Below are 15,241 nucleotides of genomic sequence, written 5' to 3' on the forward strand. Positions count from 1 at the left end.
AGTTTAAAAATAAGGGGTCTCCCATTTAAGACAGAGATGAGAACATTTTTCTCACAGAGGGTCATGAGTCTGTGGAACTCTCTTCCCCAGAAAGCAGTGGAGGCGGGGTCATTGAATGTTTTTAAGGCAGAGGAAGACAGATTCTTGACAACAAAGAGAGTCAAAGGGTATCAAGGGTAGGCAAGAAAGTGGAGTTGACTCCACAAACAGATCAACCATGATCTTATACAAGGCGCAGCAGGCTCGAGGGGCCGAATAGCCTATTCCTGCTCCTTGTTCGTATAAATAAAAATGATGAAGGTTCTATGGTTGATGTTGTGTAATTTCACTCAAACTCTCTCCACCCTGATTTCATTTTATTTTTGAAAGAAACAAAACATTTGAATTTCCGTTACTTTCAATGTACCAAAACATATTTAATTTCTTCTTTAACTTTGCTGAAACTACAGCATTTGAGATAACATGCTGGAATGAAGTATTCATTTTCTTTGCTATATGGAGGAAGGCAGTATAACCTTTAGCTATCTTGCAATCTTTTAGTGCTGAACTACAAATACACAGTTGCTCACCTGCTATGAGTTTATGCAATGCATACTTGTCTCCATTGACTGCAGCAGCATGAACCTGTGAGGTCAGCATTGAGACATTAGGCAGCCATTCCTCTGTGCCATTCGTACTTCTCTCAGGTCGAGGTAAGATTCCAGCCTGGGTAAACAACATCAATTTCAGTCAAACAGTAATGAAATATAATGGATCACAAATTAGATCACTAATTAAAATTTGATGTGTATAATAATGAAATATACTTGATCACAAATAAGAGCACAAATTCAAATCTGAAGTATATAGATAATGAGAGTAAAGTAAAACATTTCAGTTAACTCCCTGAATAATAAAGTGACGTCAGCACAGAGAAGCTGCTGGTGGCAAGTAGCTGGTGAGTCTTTATTTATTTATTTATTTAAGTCTTAAGTTTATTTCTGTTAAGTCAGTTAATAGTCTAATAAATAGAGGCAGGGAAGGGCATCTCAGTCCCATGGAGTGCACATCCTGTTCCAAATGGGAACTCCAGGGTATTCTCAGGTCCTGGAAAACCACATATGCAGGAAATGTTGTCAGCTAAAGCAGTTCGAGCTCAGGGTTCCAGAGCTTGAGCAGCTGCTGGTGTCATGGCAGTGCATCTGAGAGGTTGAGAGTTTTGTGGATAGCATGTTTCTGGATGTGGTCGCTGTGCAGCTTAAGGTTATGCGGGCAGATAGGAAATGCGTGACTGCCAGGCAGTCAAGGAGTACCAGGTAGGAGTTCCGAGAGCATCTTGCTCTTCAACCGGTATTCTGTCCTGAATATTGGTGAGAGTGATGGTTCCTCTGGAGATTGTAGCCACAGTCAAGGCCATGGCTGGCTTAGCTGTAAAGAGGATGCAGGAGGAAGACTGGGAAAGCAATAGTGATAGGGGATTCTATAGTTAGGGGAACAGACAGTGGTTACTGTGGCCACAGACGTGAATCTGGGATGATATATTGCCTTCCTGGTGTCAGGGTCAAGGATGTCACTGAGCAGCTGCATTCTGAGGGGTTGGGTGAACAACCAGAGGTTATGATCCATATCGGTACCAACGACATAGGGAGGATGAGTTTCTGCAGACAGATTTTAGGGAGCTAGGAAAGAAGCTGGCAAGCAGAGACCAACTAGCCTCCTGTGCTGTAACTATTCTATGATTCTATAAGATGCATTTTCAAGTAAGGCTTCCAAATTCCAGCTTAACTTTATAGAGAACTTTCTGGGATTATATATGTGTCAGAAAATCACTTAACAATCTTTATTAATAAAATGTTATTGGGATTAGCATTAGCCTCTTATAACTGCGTGCATAGAGGTAGGTAACTCGGTTTGTTTTCCCAAATGAAAAAAAACCCAAGCGAAGGGTTGAGGCACCAAGGTTGAAAACACCAGGAGAGAAGACTAAGCAACTGATTAGTGATAGGTTGACATGCGGCTTGGATTTTATGTCTGTAGATTATATGTAAAAGGAAAAACTCAAGAGAGGCAAGCAGTATCCCACTTTCAAGGCCCTGGGAAAGAATATGGTGGAATATAACAAGATGGTCACAGTGAGGAATTATGGAGGAGAAAGAATTTACAGAATGGCATATTTGCAGATTGGCAGAAACTACAAACAGAAGTTCAATAGGAAATAGTGTAAAATAAAGGCAAACTGTTGTGGGAGAGGTTGGATGCTAGAGATGAGAAAGATCACACTTCAGATGACACAGGGCTGGATTTTGTGTTGGAGGTGGGGCTCCCAGCGCCAGGCCAAGAAGGCAGGGGAAAGCCTGCCTCTGCCTTTTCATGCAACCCCTCACCCTCACCACCAACACCACCACCCCCTCCACCCCCGGAGAGCTCCTCCGGTTTTTTAAAATTTAAGTTTCAGGAGCCGGGATCCCTATTCCTTTAAAGAGCTGCCAGCCAATCCCCGGGAGCAATGGCCATTGCCAGTACAGAAGAGGCCTTGGACGCAGGACCAGCTCCGGAACCCCAGACCAGAGGTAGGTATGGTGGGGTTGCCAGGGTCAGTCCGGAAGGCTCCGGCGAGGGGGGTTGGAGGGGTGGTTGTGCAGTCCAGGGGGAGGAAGGGTCCCAGGAGTAAAGTAGCAGGGGTCCTCAGTGGGCCACAGATTTCCCACAAAGTAGGGGATCCCGCCACCAAGCCCACAGGGAGTGCGCATCGTTTTACAAGGCACTATCCCTGCATGGCAGAGGCAACCCCCACCGCTGGTAAGATCCCATTACTAGGCCACTTAAGGGCCTCAATTGGCCTCTGGGTAGGAATGCCATCGTTGGCCTTTCCCACCTCCTGGAAGATCGCTTGGCGACAGGCCCTCTGCCCCTACCACCCATTGCGATACTCCGTGCCCCTCACCTCTGACCCTGCCTCAGGGGCCACATAAAATCCCAGCCACAACTTTTCTTCTTCCCTCACTAGAAATGAGGGAGAGTTGCTTGTAAGTCTCCAAAGGCATCACAGTACTATATAGCTATTGAACGAACTTGGATGTATATGGAATTCAGAGTCATTGAGAGGAAGGAATGTAGTTGACATGAGAGGCAGTTTTCCTTGGTTTTTAAATGTTGGAGTCCCTTTGAGATCAAAGGAGATAGTGACACTAAGGAGGTCAGTAGAACAAGGTCTAAGAATTGAGCCAAAGAGACAAGGTGGTATCTTTTGGTTGGACCTCCAGACATATGAAGAGACTATTTTTGAAGCTGTGAAAAAAAACACAATTTTCACTGCTCCACCACCCACCCTCCCAAGGGGCTTCACAGAATAGTTAATTCTGCAAGTGACAAAGGTTATGTATGAGATTTCAGCAGTAGATGGGCTGAGATAAGGGCAAATGGGCAATATTACAGAGGTACATATAGGTGTTTTTTGCGATGAGAGAGCATATGGGGTCAGAAGCTCAGCTACACAAGAAGTATAGACATCAAGGTACAAATACTCTAATTCAACCTGAGACGATGGCTGGGGAGGGGTATGGATAGTGGTGGGGGTTAATGATTATGATCTTTCCCAATGTTTAACTGAAAAAAATTGCATCTCATCCAGGACTGTCAGGCAAGCAAAATAAAGATTTATATAGCTCAATTTGCAACCTCAGGACGTCCCAAGGTGCTTTATAGATGATAAAATATTTTTGTTAGAAGATAGGAAATATGGCAGCCAATTTGTGCACAGCAAGCTCTCATGAACAGCAGTGAGATAACGACCATATAATCTGTTTTAGTGATGTTGGTTGAGGGATAAACATTGACCAAGACGCCGTGAACTCCCTTGCTCTTCTTTGAAATAGAGCCATGGGATCTTTTACATCCACCCAAGTGGGATTACAGATCCTTGGTTTCACATCTCATCCAAAAGACAACACTTGACAGTGCAGCACTCCTTCAGTACTGCACTGGAGTGTCAGCCTAAATTTTGGGCTCAAGTCTTTGAAGTGGGACTTGAACCCACAAACTTCTGACTCAGAGGTGAGATAATGATGACTGAGCTACAACTAACACCTGTTTAGCTACCATAACAAGCAGTCCAACAACACAGAGGCATTGAAGGGGCTTAAAAGAGGTAGTGAAGATACATTATTGGCTAATTCAAATTCTTTTAGCATTAAAAACCTATCTCTAATTATCATACTGTATTCAAATTGTGCCACATTTGCAAGTTTTCAGGCGAAGGCTTGACTACTGACCTCTAATTTTGTCTAACAAATCTATAATCAAAGCAATTAGATCTGGAATAACTAATATATGAAAAAAAACTTGATTATTTGGCCCAATTTAATGCCTACCTTAATAAATGCCACTGAAACCTAGATGGATTTGACTTAGTCTAATAAATATTGCACCAATCTCAAACAAATTCCAAATGTTCAAAAAGAAATTATCTTTTCTCAAGTGCAATGCTGAAAAAGAGTATTTGTTGCTCATGTACTTGCTATTTAATTATTGTGTAATCATTGGGAAACTCATAGGATATTCTTCGTTCTGGTTTCTTTAAGCACAATGGAACATATGAGCAGCCATTTATTACGGAAATCCACATTTTTTGATGGTGTTTGAACTTTGGCAATTTCTAAGCTACCCCAACAAGCGTCATAGATACACCACATTATTACCATAGCATTCACTTCCAGCACACTTGCGTGACAGGAACTCCTCAATTATTTAGCCTCCCTCCCACAGTCTTGAATCTTAGCAACTGCTCTGGAATGCACCAAGACTTCACACGAAAGATTAGAAGCACTTTTGTGCCAAAAGTTTTAAGAGTAAACACAATCATTCCTATAACTGTTGTATGTATTAAGTTGTCGAGCAGCTGGGCAGAATTTGTTTTCAAAATAAAGGTTCTTAAACCTTTCTGCCTCTAAACTTTTACCTCAAACAAAGCTGAACTAGCAAATCTTATGAAAATGTATAACTATATTGAAAGCAGCTTGAATTTGTCTATTATTTGCAATGTGAATCATACAGAAGCCATTTAGCCCTTGAAATCAACATAATAAAGAACAATATCAGTCACTTCAGCTCAGTCTCCACTATCTATCAACCGTTTTTGTGTTCTGAACAAGCATTTTAAAAGGCAACTTGTTCCTTTAATTTTATTCTGAAAGTGATACATTTAGAATAAATGGAATTGTGGGTATGCAAATCGAAACAACTGTTTTGGCTATTGAACAGCTTTTAAAGAACCAATGAAAATGTAAGGAGTTAGCAGTTTCCATCCCCTCAACACCCTTCACCTCCTCCACAAATTAACCACAAAATTGTCACTATTTAATGGAAAGTCAATGGTTAAAATCCCAATGAAAAACACCAAAATTCCCTCTGATTGATAAATAGTAAGGCTTTTAATTTTATGTTTTTTTCATGTCTCATCAGCAAACAGCAATAATACCTGATCCCTATTAACAATGGTCGTTCAGTGTCACACACCCGTGTTGATATTTTTAATCAACCATTAGAGGTACTGTCTTGCACCACAGAGCAACATTAGCCATTTAAAAAGAAAACATTATTTTCATATTTCATCACTTCCATTTATTTCCCGCACCCCCATCCCCCAGTTGGGAGGGTATGTATGTGACCTGCTTCCACAACTCATGCAATGCTGCTTTGCAGCCAGCTACAAGAAAATACACAATAGGCAAAGCCTGTCTCTGATATTTACTCCCTTGTTGTGCAAAAGCTTTGTGCTTCCTTCTATGAAAGTAGCCAAAATCAGGACTCACCATGCAGCTGTCATTTTGTTTCTTTCAACAATTATATTACTTGCTTTTTACATTTCTCTCCTCCCCACCACAAAACCCCCGCCAAACCCCCAAACATCATTTTTTCTATCAATTTCTCCCCACTGCACTATTGAAAGTGCCAAATCTAACTGTTCGTCAGCTAGGCATAGACCTAGATTTCTGCTAATCAGACAAACCTCCAGCCAGGTCTCAGGTCCAACTTGCAGCCAGGTTGGGCCTTGGATCTGGACCCTCTCCAGAAAGATGGTCAACCCCCAACCAGCCGGCTCTTGGCTCATTCCAGCTAGGTCCCAGACCTCTGGCTGCCATAACAGAGACAGCCAATCTGATTCCAGACCCTAGATGTTGGCTGTAGATCTGCACCTGACTAGCCACAACATCAAGGCAGCCAGACACAAATCTGTTTGCAATCCAGCCAATCAACCAAACTCTGGATCTTCATTGTTTGTCAACAGGCCCTTGACCTTTTATGACCATCACCTGAACTTTTCTCCATCTCCACCCATGCCTGGACATTTAAAAAAAAATACATTCCCTTCTTGAACTCAGGTCAACCATTGCCAAGATCCAAACTCTCTTCCTTCTCCAATTTCTTCAACTACAACAGATTCGAAATTCACTTGATGACGATCAGAACTTGTACGACGTGGTGTATCATAGACATGTATAGTCAAGCATAAAATCATCCAGTTTGAATGTGTAACCCATAACCATTTCTGGGTGGTCACTGTGTGTGCATTTTGGCTATTACCCAGAATCATGTTCTCTCTCACTTTTCTGGTCTACTGGCCTCTCTACTGCTCTAACCCCTCCCACTCTTGCTCTTGCCCCAACCCCTCCCACTCTTGCTCTTGCCCCAGCGCCCATATCATTGAGTCATTTATGGCACACAGGGAGGCCATTCGGCCCATCGAGTCCATGCTGCTCTCTGCTGAGATATGCAGTCAATCCCACTCCCCTGCTTTATCCACGTAGCCCTGCAAGTCTATTTCTCTCAGGTAGCCATCCAACTTCCTCTTGAAGTAATTGATTATCTCCACTTCCACCACCTTGTAGGCAGCAAGTTCCAGGTCATTACCAACTGCTGCATAAAAAGGTGCTTCCTCATATTCCCCCTGCATCTTTTGTCCAAAACTTCATCTGTGTCCCCTAGTCCTTGTACCATTTGTTAATGGGAACAATTTTCCTTGTCTAACTTATCTAAGCCGGTCATAATCTTGTACACTTCTATTAACTCTCCCCTCAATTTCCTTTGTTCTAAGGAGAACTAAGTAACTAAAACCGTCCATCCCTAGCACCATTCTGGTAAATCTCCTCTGCACTCGGCTCAAGGATCCTCACAACCTTCCTGAAGTGTGGTGACCAGAACTGGATGTAATACTCCAGTTGGGGCCTAACCAGAGCTTTTATTTATTTATTTATCTATCTATCATTGATTTCCTATTCTTGTCCTACTATCTCACACCTGCCCCACAGGCCACTACATCCTCACTGGCATCTTCTCTTGCTGCTAGCCCAAGATCAGAGATCATCTTGGAATTGCCAAGTTTCCCTTTGCTCTGCTCTTGGCATTTTCCACTATACTCATTGCAGCTCTGACATTTCACAGAATGGTAATCTATACTGCCTCATTACCACATCGCGAACCAACAACCATTCATCTCCTGCTCTAGGAACAAACTTTTCCAATCTCCTTCATTTATTTTTCCTCCACCCTTGCCTCCTACACCACTCTCCAACTACCCTTTGCCTTTCTAAGTGGTTTCTCCTTCCTTACAAATAAGTCTCTCACATCCACAATCTAATCGGAGCCGAATCAATTGATATTCTGGGGCCTATCAAAATCTGGCTCATAGCTAGTTAAGGGGGAGAAATTCGTTCACATAGCGCCACTTCTAGTGGTTCTATACAGACTCGGGGATGGGCAGTGGGGGGCAGGCTGCTACTAGCATGGCCCAGGTGGCCATGGTGACCATTCTTCATTGGTATTACCGCATTAACGTTCTGATGTATGTGGGCCCTTGGAGCTACAGAATGCAAGCAAACTCTAGTCTCTGTCTGCAAAAGCCAATGGGAAGAACTGGAATATGACTGCATGAACTTGGCCTACTGCAGCAGGAGAGCAGACTTCCAGTTTAGTAAAGGAAAGAAGGAATTGTAATGGATCCTGAGGGTTTAAAAATCATGGAGTAGGGAAAAACAACAGGGTGCTGGGTAGGAAAAGGCTAAAGACTGACCATCCAAAAGATTGACTGGGAGTAAGAGTAAAGCGGAGCAAGTCCTCAGAGCACAGTAGGGAAGGGTTGGGAGTGGAGCATAAAGTGGCAAGAGGCAACACAGGCAGGGTGAGACAAGAGACTGGAAAAAAGCAGAACAGGACAGGACCTAAATGGTCACAGAGGCAGCAGAGCCAGTGAGCAAGAAGGAAGATTAGGTCTGACGTAGCCCAAAGGAGGCAGTAATGAGCCAGCTTTGGGCACTTTTTTTTTGCCCTCTGGTGCCGGGATTGAAGAAGAGTCTGAAATCCAATTTCTTCCCCCCACCCCCCCATTCAGGTTACCAACCCTGCCACAGCACTGAAAAAGTCCTTATTAGTCACAAATGACATCCAGTGTGGTTGTGACAAAGATAAACTATCCCTCCTCATCCTTCTCGACCTGTCTGTAGCCTTTGACATGGTTGACCACACCATCCTCCTCCAAAGTCTCTCCTCCATTATCCAGCTGGATGGGACTGTCCTCGCCTGCTTCTATTCTTAACTATCCAGTCATAGTCAGAGAATCACCCACAATATCTTTTCTTCCCACCATGCACAGTTACCTCTGGAGTCCACGAAGAATCTATCCTTGGCACCCTGCTCATCTAAACACTGGTCCTCGGTGACAACATCAAAAAACACAACTTCAGGTTCCAGGTGTATATGAACAACACCCAGCTCTAGCTCACCACCACCTTTCTCAACCCCTCCACTGCATCCAATTTGTCATGCTACTTGTCCGACATTCATTATCAGACGAGTAGAAATTTTCTCTAATTAAGTATTGGAAGAACAAGGTTATTGTCTTCGGTCCCTGCCACAAACCTCATTCTCCAGCTGCTGACTCCATCCCTCTCCTTGGCTGCTGTCTGAGGCTGAATCTTTGCGACTTATTTGTCACTGACCTGAGCTTTAGACTCCATATCCTCTCCATTACCAAATCCACTTACTTCTATCTCTATAACGTTGCCTGTATCTGCCCCTGCATAAGTGTGGCTGCCCCTGCCTAAGTTCATCGGCTGCTAAAGCCCTCATTCATACCTTTGAAACCACTAAACTTGACTATTCTAATGCTCTCCTAGCCAGTCACCCACCTTGCACCTTCCATAAATTGAGCTCATCCAAAACTTTGCAGCCTGCAATCTAACGCACGCCAACTCCCACGTCACATTGGCTCATAGTCTGGAAGCACCTCGATTTTAAAATTCTCTTCTTAAAGTTCAAATCCTTCCATGGCCTCATCCCTCCCCAACCCTGTAACCTCCTCCAGCCTTACAACCATGCTCTTTAAAACCTAACCTTAAAAACTTAAAAACATTTGGTCACCTGTGCAAATATTTCCTTGTGAGGCTCAGTGTCAAATCTTGTTTAATAACACTCTTGTGAAGTGTATTGGAACCTTTTACTACATTAAAGGCATGATATAATTGCACATAGCTGATAGTGAGAGGAGTTACAAATTAGAGATAAGTACAACTGTACAAATATAACATTAAATTTTCTGTGAAGCTACTGATTACAAAGTGGTCTTCAAACCTCACTGTTTTGCTGATAATAAGGGGCAGGCCATTTAGGACTGAGATGAGGAGGAATTTCTTCACTCAGAGGGTGGTGAATCTGTGGAATTCTCTACCCCAGAGGGCTGTGGTGGCTCAGTCATTGAGTATGTTTATGACAGAGATTGCTAGATATTAAAGCTATCAAAGGATATGGGATAGTGTGGGAAAATGGCGTTGAGGTAGATCAGTCATGATCTAGTTGAATGGCGGCAGAATAGGCTCGAGGGGCTGAATGGCCTATTCCTGCTCCTATTTCCTATGTTCCTATAAGACTTCTTTCCCCAGTTCATTTACATATCCCTGACCTGGTAAATAAACAATTGATGCAGGGACCAAATAGTTACAACAGGTAAGAAAATTATCATTCCGTTCAAAAACAAAAACTCGTCAAGGAAGACCCATCCGTGGCTCACTCAGGAAGATAAAGAGAGTATTAGACCAAATGAAGAGGCTTACAATGTTGCAAAAAAATAGCAGGTCTGAGGATTGGCAGTGTTTTAGGAACCAGCAAAAGGCTACCAAAATGTTGATAAAAAAGGAAAAAATAGAATATGTGAGTTAACTAGCCAGCAATGTAAAAACAGACTATAAGAGCTTTTATAAAAAGGAAGAGAGTAGCTAAAGTAGACGTTGGTCCCTTAGAGGCAGAGACAGGAGAAATCATCATGGGGAATGAGGCAATGGCAGAAGCAGTGAACAAATATTTTGTGTCTGTCTTCATAGCAGAAGACACAAGTTCCATACCAGAAATAGGCAGTAACCTAGGGACTAAAAAGATTGAGGAAATTAAGGAAATTCATATCAGCCGAGAAAAAGTATTGGAGAAACCTGAGGGACTAAAATCTGACAAGTCCCAGGACTAAATGGCCTACATCCTAGGGTTCTAAAAGAGATAGCTGCAGAGATAGTGAATGCACTGGCTATGATTTTCCAGAATTCCTTAAATTCAGGAATGGTCCTGTCAGATTGGAAGTTGGCAAATGTTACACCACTTTTCAAGAAAGGAGGGAGAGAAATTAGGGAACTACAGGCCAGTTAGCCTGACAGCAGTCATTGGGAAGATGCCGGAAACTATTATCAAGGAAGTCTTAACATTGCACTTAGAATAGCACAGTGTGACTAAAACAAGTCAGCATTGTTTTACTAAAGGGAAATTCTGTTTGACAAATTTATTAGAATTTTTTGAGGATGTAATTAAAGATAAAGGGGAACCAGTAGATGTAGTATACCTGGATTTCCAAAAGGCATTCAATAAGGTGCCACATAAAAGATTAATAAGTAAGATAAGGGCTCATGATGTTGGAGGTAATATATCAGCTTGGATAGAGGATTGGTTAACAGGCAGGAAGCAGAGAATGGGCAAAAATGGGGCATTTTCAAGTTGGCTAGCAGTGAATACTGGGGTACTGCAAGGATCAGTGCTGGGGCCTCAGCTATTTACACTCTATATTAATGATGGATGAAGAGACAGGGATTAATGTATCTAAGTTTGCTGATGATACAAAGCTTGGTGGAAAGGGAAGCTGCGGGGAGGAAATAGAGAGGGTGCAAAGAGATATAGACAGGTTAAGTGAGTGGGCAACAAGATGGCAAATGGAGTATAATGTAGGGAAGTGTGAAGTTGTTCACTTTGGTCGTAAAAAAAAGAAAATCAGAATATTTTTTAAAAGGTATGAAACTGGTAAGTGTTGATGTTGAGAGAGACTTGGATATGTTTGGACAAGGAACGCAGAAAGGTAACATGCAGGTGCAGCAGGCTATTAGGAAGGCAAATGGCATGTTGGCCTTTATTGCAAGGGGACTGGAGGTCAGGAATAAAGAAGTCTTACTAAAATTGTACAGAGCTTTGGTGAGATTCACCCGGAATACTGTGTGCAATTTTGGTCTCCACATTTAAGAAAGGATATACTCGCACTGGAGGCAGTGCAGCGAAGATTTACTAAATTGGTCCCTGGGATGAAGGGGGTTGTCCAATAATGAGAGGCTAAGTAAATTGGGCCTATATTTTCTGGAGTTTAGAAGAATGAGTGGTGATCTATTTGAGACATACAAGATTCTGAAAGGGCTTGATAGGGTAGAAGCGGAGAGATTGTTCCCACTGGTCAGGGAATCTAGAACATGAGGACACTGTCTCAGGTTAAGGGGCCGATCATTCAGGACTGAGATGAGGAGCAATTACTACACTCAAAGGGTTGTGAATCTTTGGAATTCTCTACCCTAGAAAGATGTGGATACTCCATCGTTGAATATATTTAAGGCTAGGATAGATAGATTTTTGGTGTCGTAGGGAATCAAGAGTTATGGGGAGCGGGCAGGAAAGTGGAATTGAAGCCCAAGATCAGCCATGATCGTATTGAATGGCGGAGCAGGCTCAATGGGCCATATGGTTTACTCCTGCTCCTATTTCTTATGTTCTTGTGTTCTTTGCAGAAGTAGCTTCAGATTTCACAATTAAACAAAATGTTTCTGGTTTCTACTGTAATTAAATGAAATACACAGCCCTGAAATCATATCTCGACATGTAACACAAAAGATACCCATTTCCTATACTACTATAAACTCTGCAAATTGGCTTCAATTGCTTCCCAAACCTTTATGAAGATTGCAGACTGCAATAAATATTGACTGGCATGGATCATGCAGAAAACACAAGCTATGCACTGCAGCATAGAATTGGGACCATAGCATAGTCCAGCAAAGAGCACTGTTCATTGGAATAACAGATCAGTATGAGAGCTTCAGATGAAATGTCATCATACAGTTAAATGAAGCCACTCGTTGCAGTGTCGCCACTAGATGGAGCTGGTGTGCTAAGTTTCTTTTATGGTGCATTTTGACAATGCATTTTTTAAAAGTTACATTTTTAATTGGTATATAAAAGAACTGACACTGGGCAGAAGGAGGTAAATGACGATCCACTTGTGACAGTAAGCCTGCTTTATGATGCGCTATAATGAATACACTGGATGGAATTGCATTCCACTGCAATTGCACTGCATTCCCGACGGCGGAACTGGGAGTTGTCATAACTTCCACTCTCGCTGCAAATCCCATTTCCCACACGATTTTGTATTTAAATTAGTCATGCAGTGATGGCCACGGGGAACATATTGGATCATGTGGCCGGGGGGGTGGGGGGGGGGGCGGCCTTTCTGTGGTGAAACCCGCCGTCACTGCCCCAAGCACGATTGCCACAGATAAAAAACATTCTGCGCTTGCAGCCTCAAGGAGCAGTAGCCTTCCTTTCATCTAAGTAACTTCAGAATAACTTAAATTGAAGCTTTTACTTAAATCAAAATGTTTTTGCCTCCCTTATTTTGTGAAAGTCACTGCCAACTTTATCTCATTTATTTTCCCCACAGCCAAAGTGAATCACATGGCAGCCTGGAGACAGCGACCCACCCCACAGTTCAGTGATGCCTCCCTGCAGGTTCTTCTACTGCCGTCAGGGAAAAGTGGGAGGATCTCTTCCCTGCAGATAGAATGCGAAGACCCTCTTACCTCACCAAGGCGGCCTGAATGGAAGTAGTGGAGGAGGTCTCAAACTATGGGGTAACTGGAAGAACATGGGTGCAGTGCTGCAAGCGAATTAATGACTTGCTCAGATCAGCGAGGGTAAGTGGTCCTGGTGAGGCTGTTCCATTGATTTCTTCCATAGTTCTGTGTCTTTAAGGCAGAGGGTATACAAGAAATGCAGTCGAATGCATAAGCAGCCTGGGTGCCAGTCACTAACTGATGAAGATTGGCATTATTTATGTGATTGGATGTGTCGTCTGAAAGCCAATGCAGAATGAGTGATGTTGACGCATGTATGCAATGGTTGTGATGCATCATTTGCCATGTCATTAAATCTGCATTGTCTGTTGCAGGAGAAACGAAGCCATAACCATCGCAAACCTAGGCAAGGAGCAGGGGTCCATGGCATCAGGCTGCTGACCACGGCTGAGGAGGAAGCTTCGGAGATTGCAAAAGAGGAGGAAGGCAGGGCAAGCAGAGATGACGAGGCAGGAGCCACAAGGCATAAGGATGAAGTGTCATCTCCACTCTTGCAGCCATATGTGGAAACTGAAGGAAATTGTGTGAACTCATGCTTAAAGTGCTTCTGTTTGTGCCTCCACTGCAGGTGCCCGCACTTGTGTCGCAGAATGCCACGTGGCCCAAGAGTCCTCCTCTGGGGGAAAAGAAGCTAATGTCCCAAAGAGTACACCATCACCTGCTTCTTCTTCCACCTCTGCTAGCACAGATACATCCACACAGTCCGCGGGTGGTTTAAGATTAGAATATGGGTCACAAGCTGGTGTGCATGACATAGACAGATCCCAGCAGTTGAGGGAGCATGTGCCAGCCGGATCCCCTGACAATTGGACAACTGCTGGGGACCAGGCCACTGCTAAACCCCATGATCATGATGATCCTCTGTTTGTTGGTACAAGAACTCGGCTGGATGTGCAGCAAAGCCACGTGGAAAATATGTCGGAGATGCCCGAGGTCATGCGTGGCTTTGCGCATGCCATGGAGGAGTCCATGCAAGCCATGACGTCTGCCATGCCACAGGAATTTGAGTGTTTGGCTTCCTCAGTCGAGAGTTCAGCGAGCTCCATGGCAAGTGTCGTTGAGCACTCAAGCCATATGCGACCTGACCGGCACTACATCGCAGTTGCCGTGGGCCCCATGCAGCAGAGTCTAAGCAAGAGGGGGACGAGGAACCTGGATCTCCCTACAGGTGCTCCTTCTCCTCAGGGAGACAGGCAGGTGCATACAGATGGAGGAGGAGTGCATGCCAGCTTCCCTGGGACCTTCCTCTCAGGACACCCTGAGATTAGCATGTAAAATTAAAGCGCATGGGATTGGGGGTAGTGTATTGTGATGGATAGAAAATTGTTTGGCGGACAGGAAACAAAGAGTAGGGATATTTGGGTCTTTTTCCGAATGGCAGGCAGTGACTAGTGGGGTACCGCAGGGATCGGTGCTAGGATCCCAGCTATTCACAATATACATTAATGATTTAGATGAGGGAACTAAATGTAATATCTCCAAATTTGCAGATGACACAAAACTGAGTGGGAGGGTGAGTTGTGAGGAGATGCAGAGAGGCTTCAGGGTGATTTGGACAAGTTGAGTGAGTGGGCTAATGCATGGCAGATGCAGTATAATGTGGATAAATGTGAGGTAGCAAAAACAGGAAGGCAGATTATTATCTGAACGGCTGTAAACTGAGAGAGGGGAATATGCAGCTCGACCTGGGTGTTCTCATACCCCAGTCGCTGAAGGTAAGCAAGCAGGTGCAACAGGTGGTAAAAAAGGCAAATGGTATGTTGGCCTTCATAGCGAGAGGATTGGAGTACAGGAGCAGGGATGTCTTGCTGCAATTATACAGGGCCTCTGTGAGGCCACACCTTGAATATTGTGTGCTGTTTTGGTCTCCTGATCTGAGGAAGGATGTTCTTGCTACACAGGGAGTGCAGCGAAGGTTTACCAGACTGATTCCAGGGATGGTGGGACTGACGTATGAGGAGAGATTGAGTTGATTAAGATTATATTCGCTGGAGTTCAGATGAGTGAGGGGGTATCTCATAGAAACCTATAAAATTCTAACAGGACTTGACAGGGTAGAT

General features: G+C 43.6%; 1 protein-coding gene across 3 annotated transcripts in view; it reads right to left on the reverse strand.

Moving 5' to 3' along the window:
- Positions 1-15,241, reverse strand: part of invs (inversin) — a 500,621-nt gene that overhangs the window by 439,820 nt on the left and 45,560 nt on the right. For all 3 annotated transcript variants that reach the window (XR_010968749.1, XM_068010370.1, XM_068010383.1), the window contains exon 3: positions 570-705. Coding sequence is in view for 2 of the 3 variants with exons in the window: in XM_068010370.1 (XP_067866471.1) it covers positions 570-705 (136 nt within the window). In the remaining variant the exon portion in view is untranslated. The remainder of the gene's footprint in view (positions 1-569; positions 706-15,241) is intronic.

Source organism: Heterodontus francisci, chromosome 2 (genome assembly GCF_036365525.1).
Source record: "Heterodontus francisci isolate sHetFra1 chromosome 2, sHetFra1.hap1, whole genome shotgun sequence".
NCBI classification, from domain to species: Eukaryota; Metazoa; Chordata; class Chondrichthyes; order Heterodontiformes; family Heterodontidae; genus Heterodontus; species Heterodontus francisci.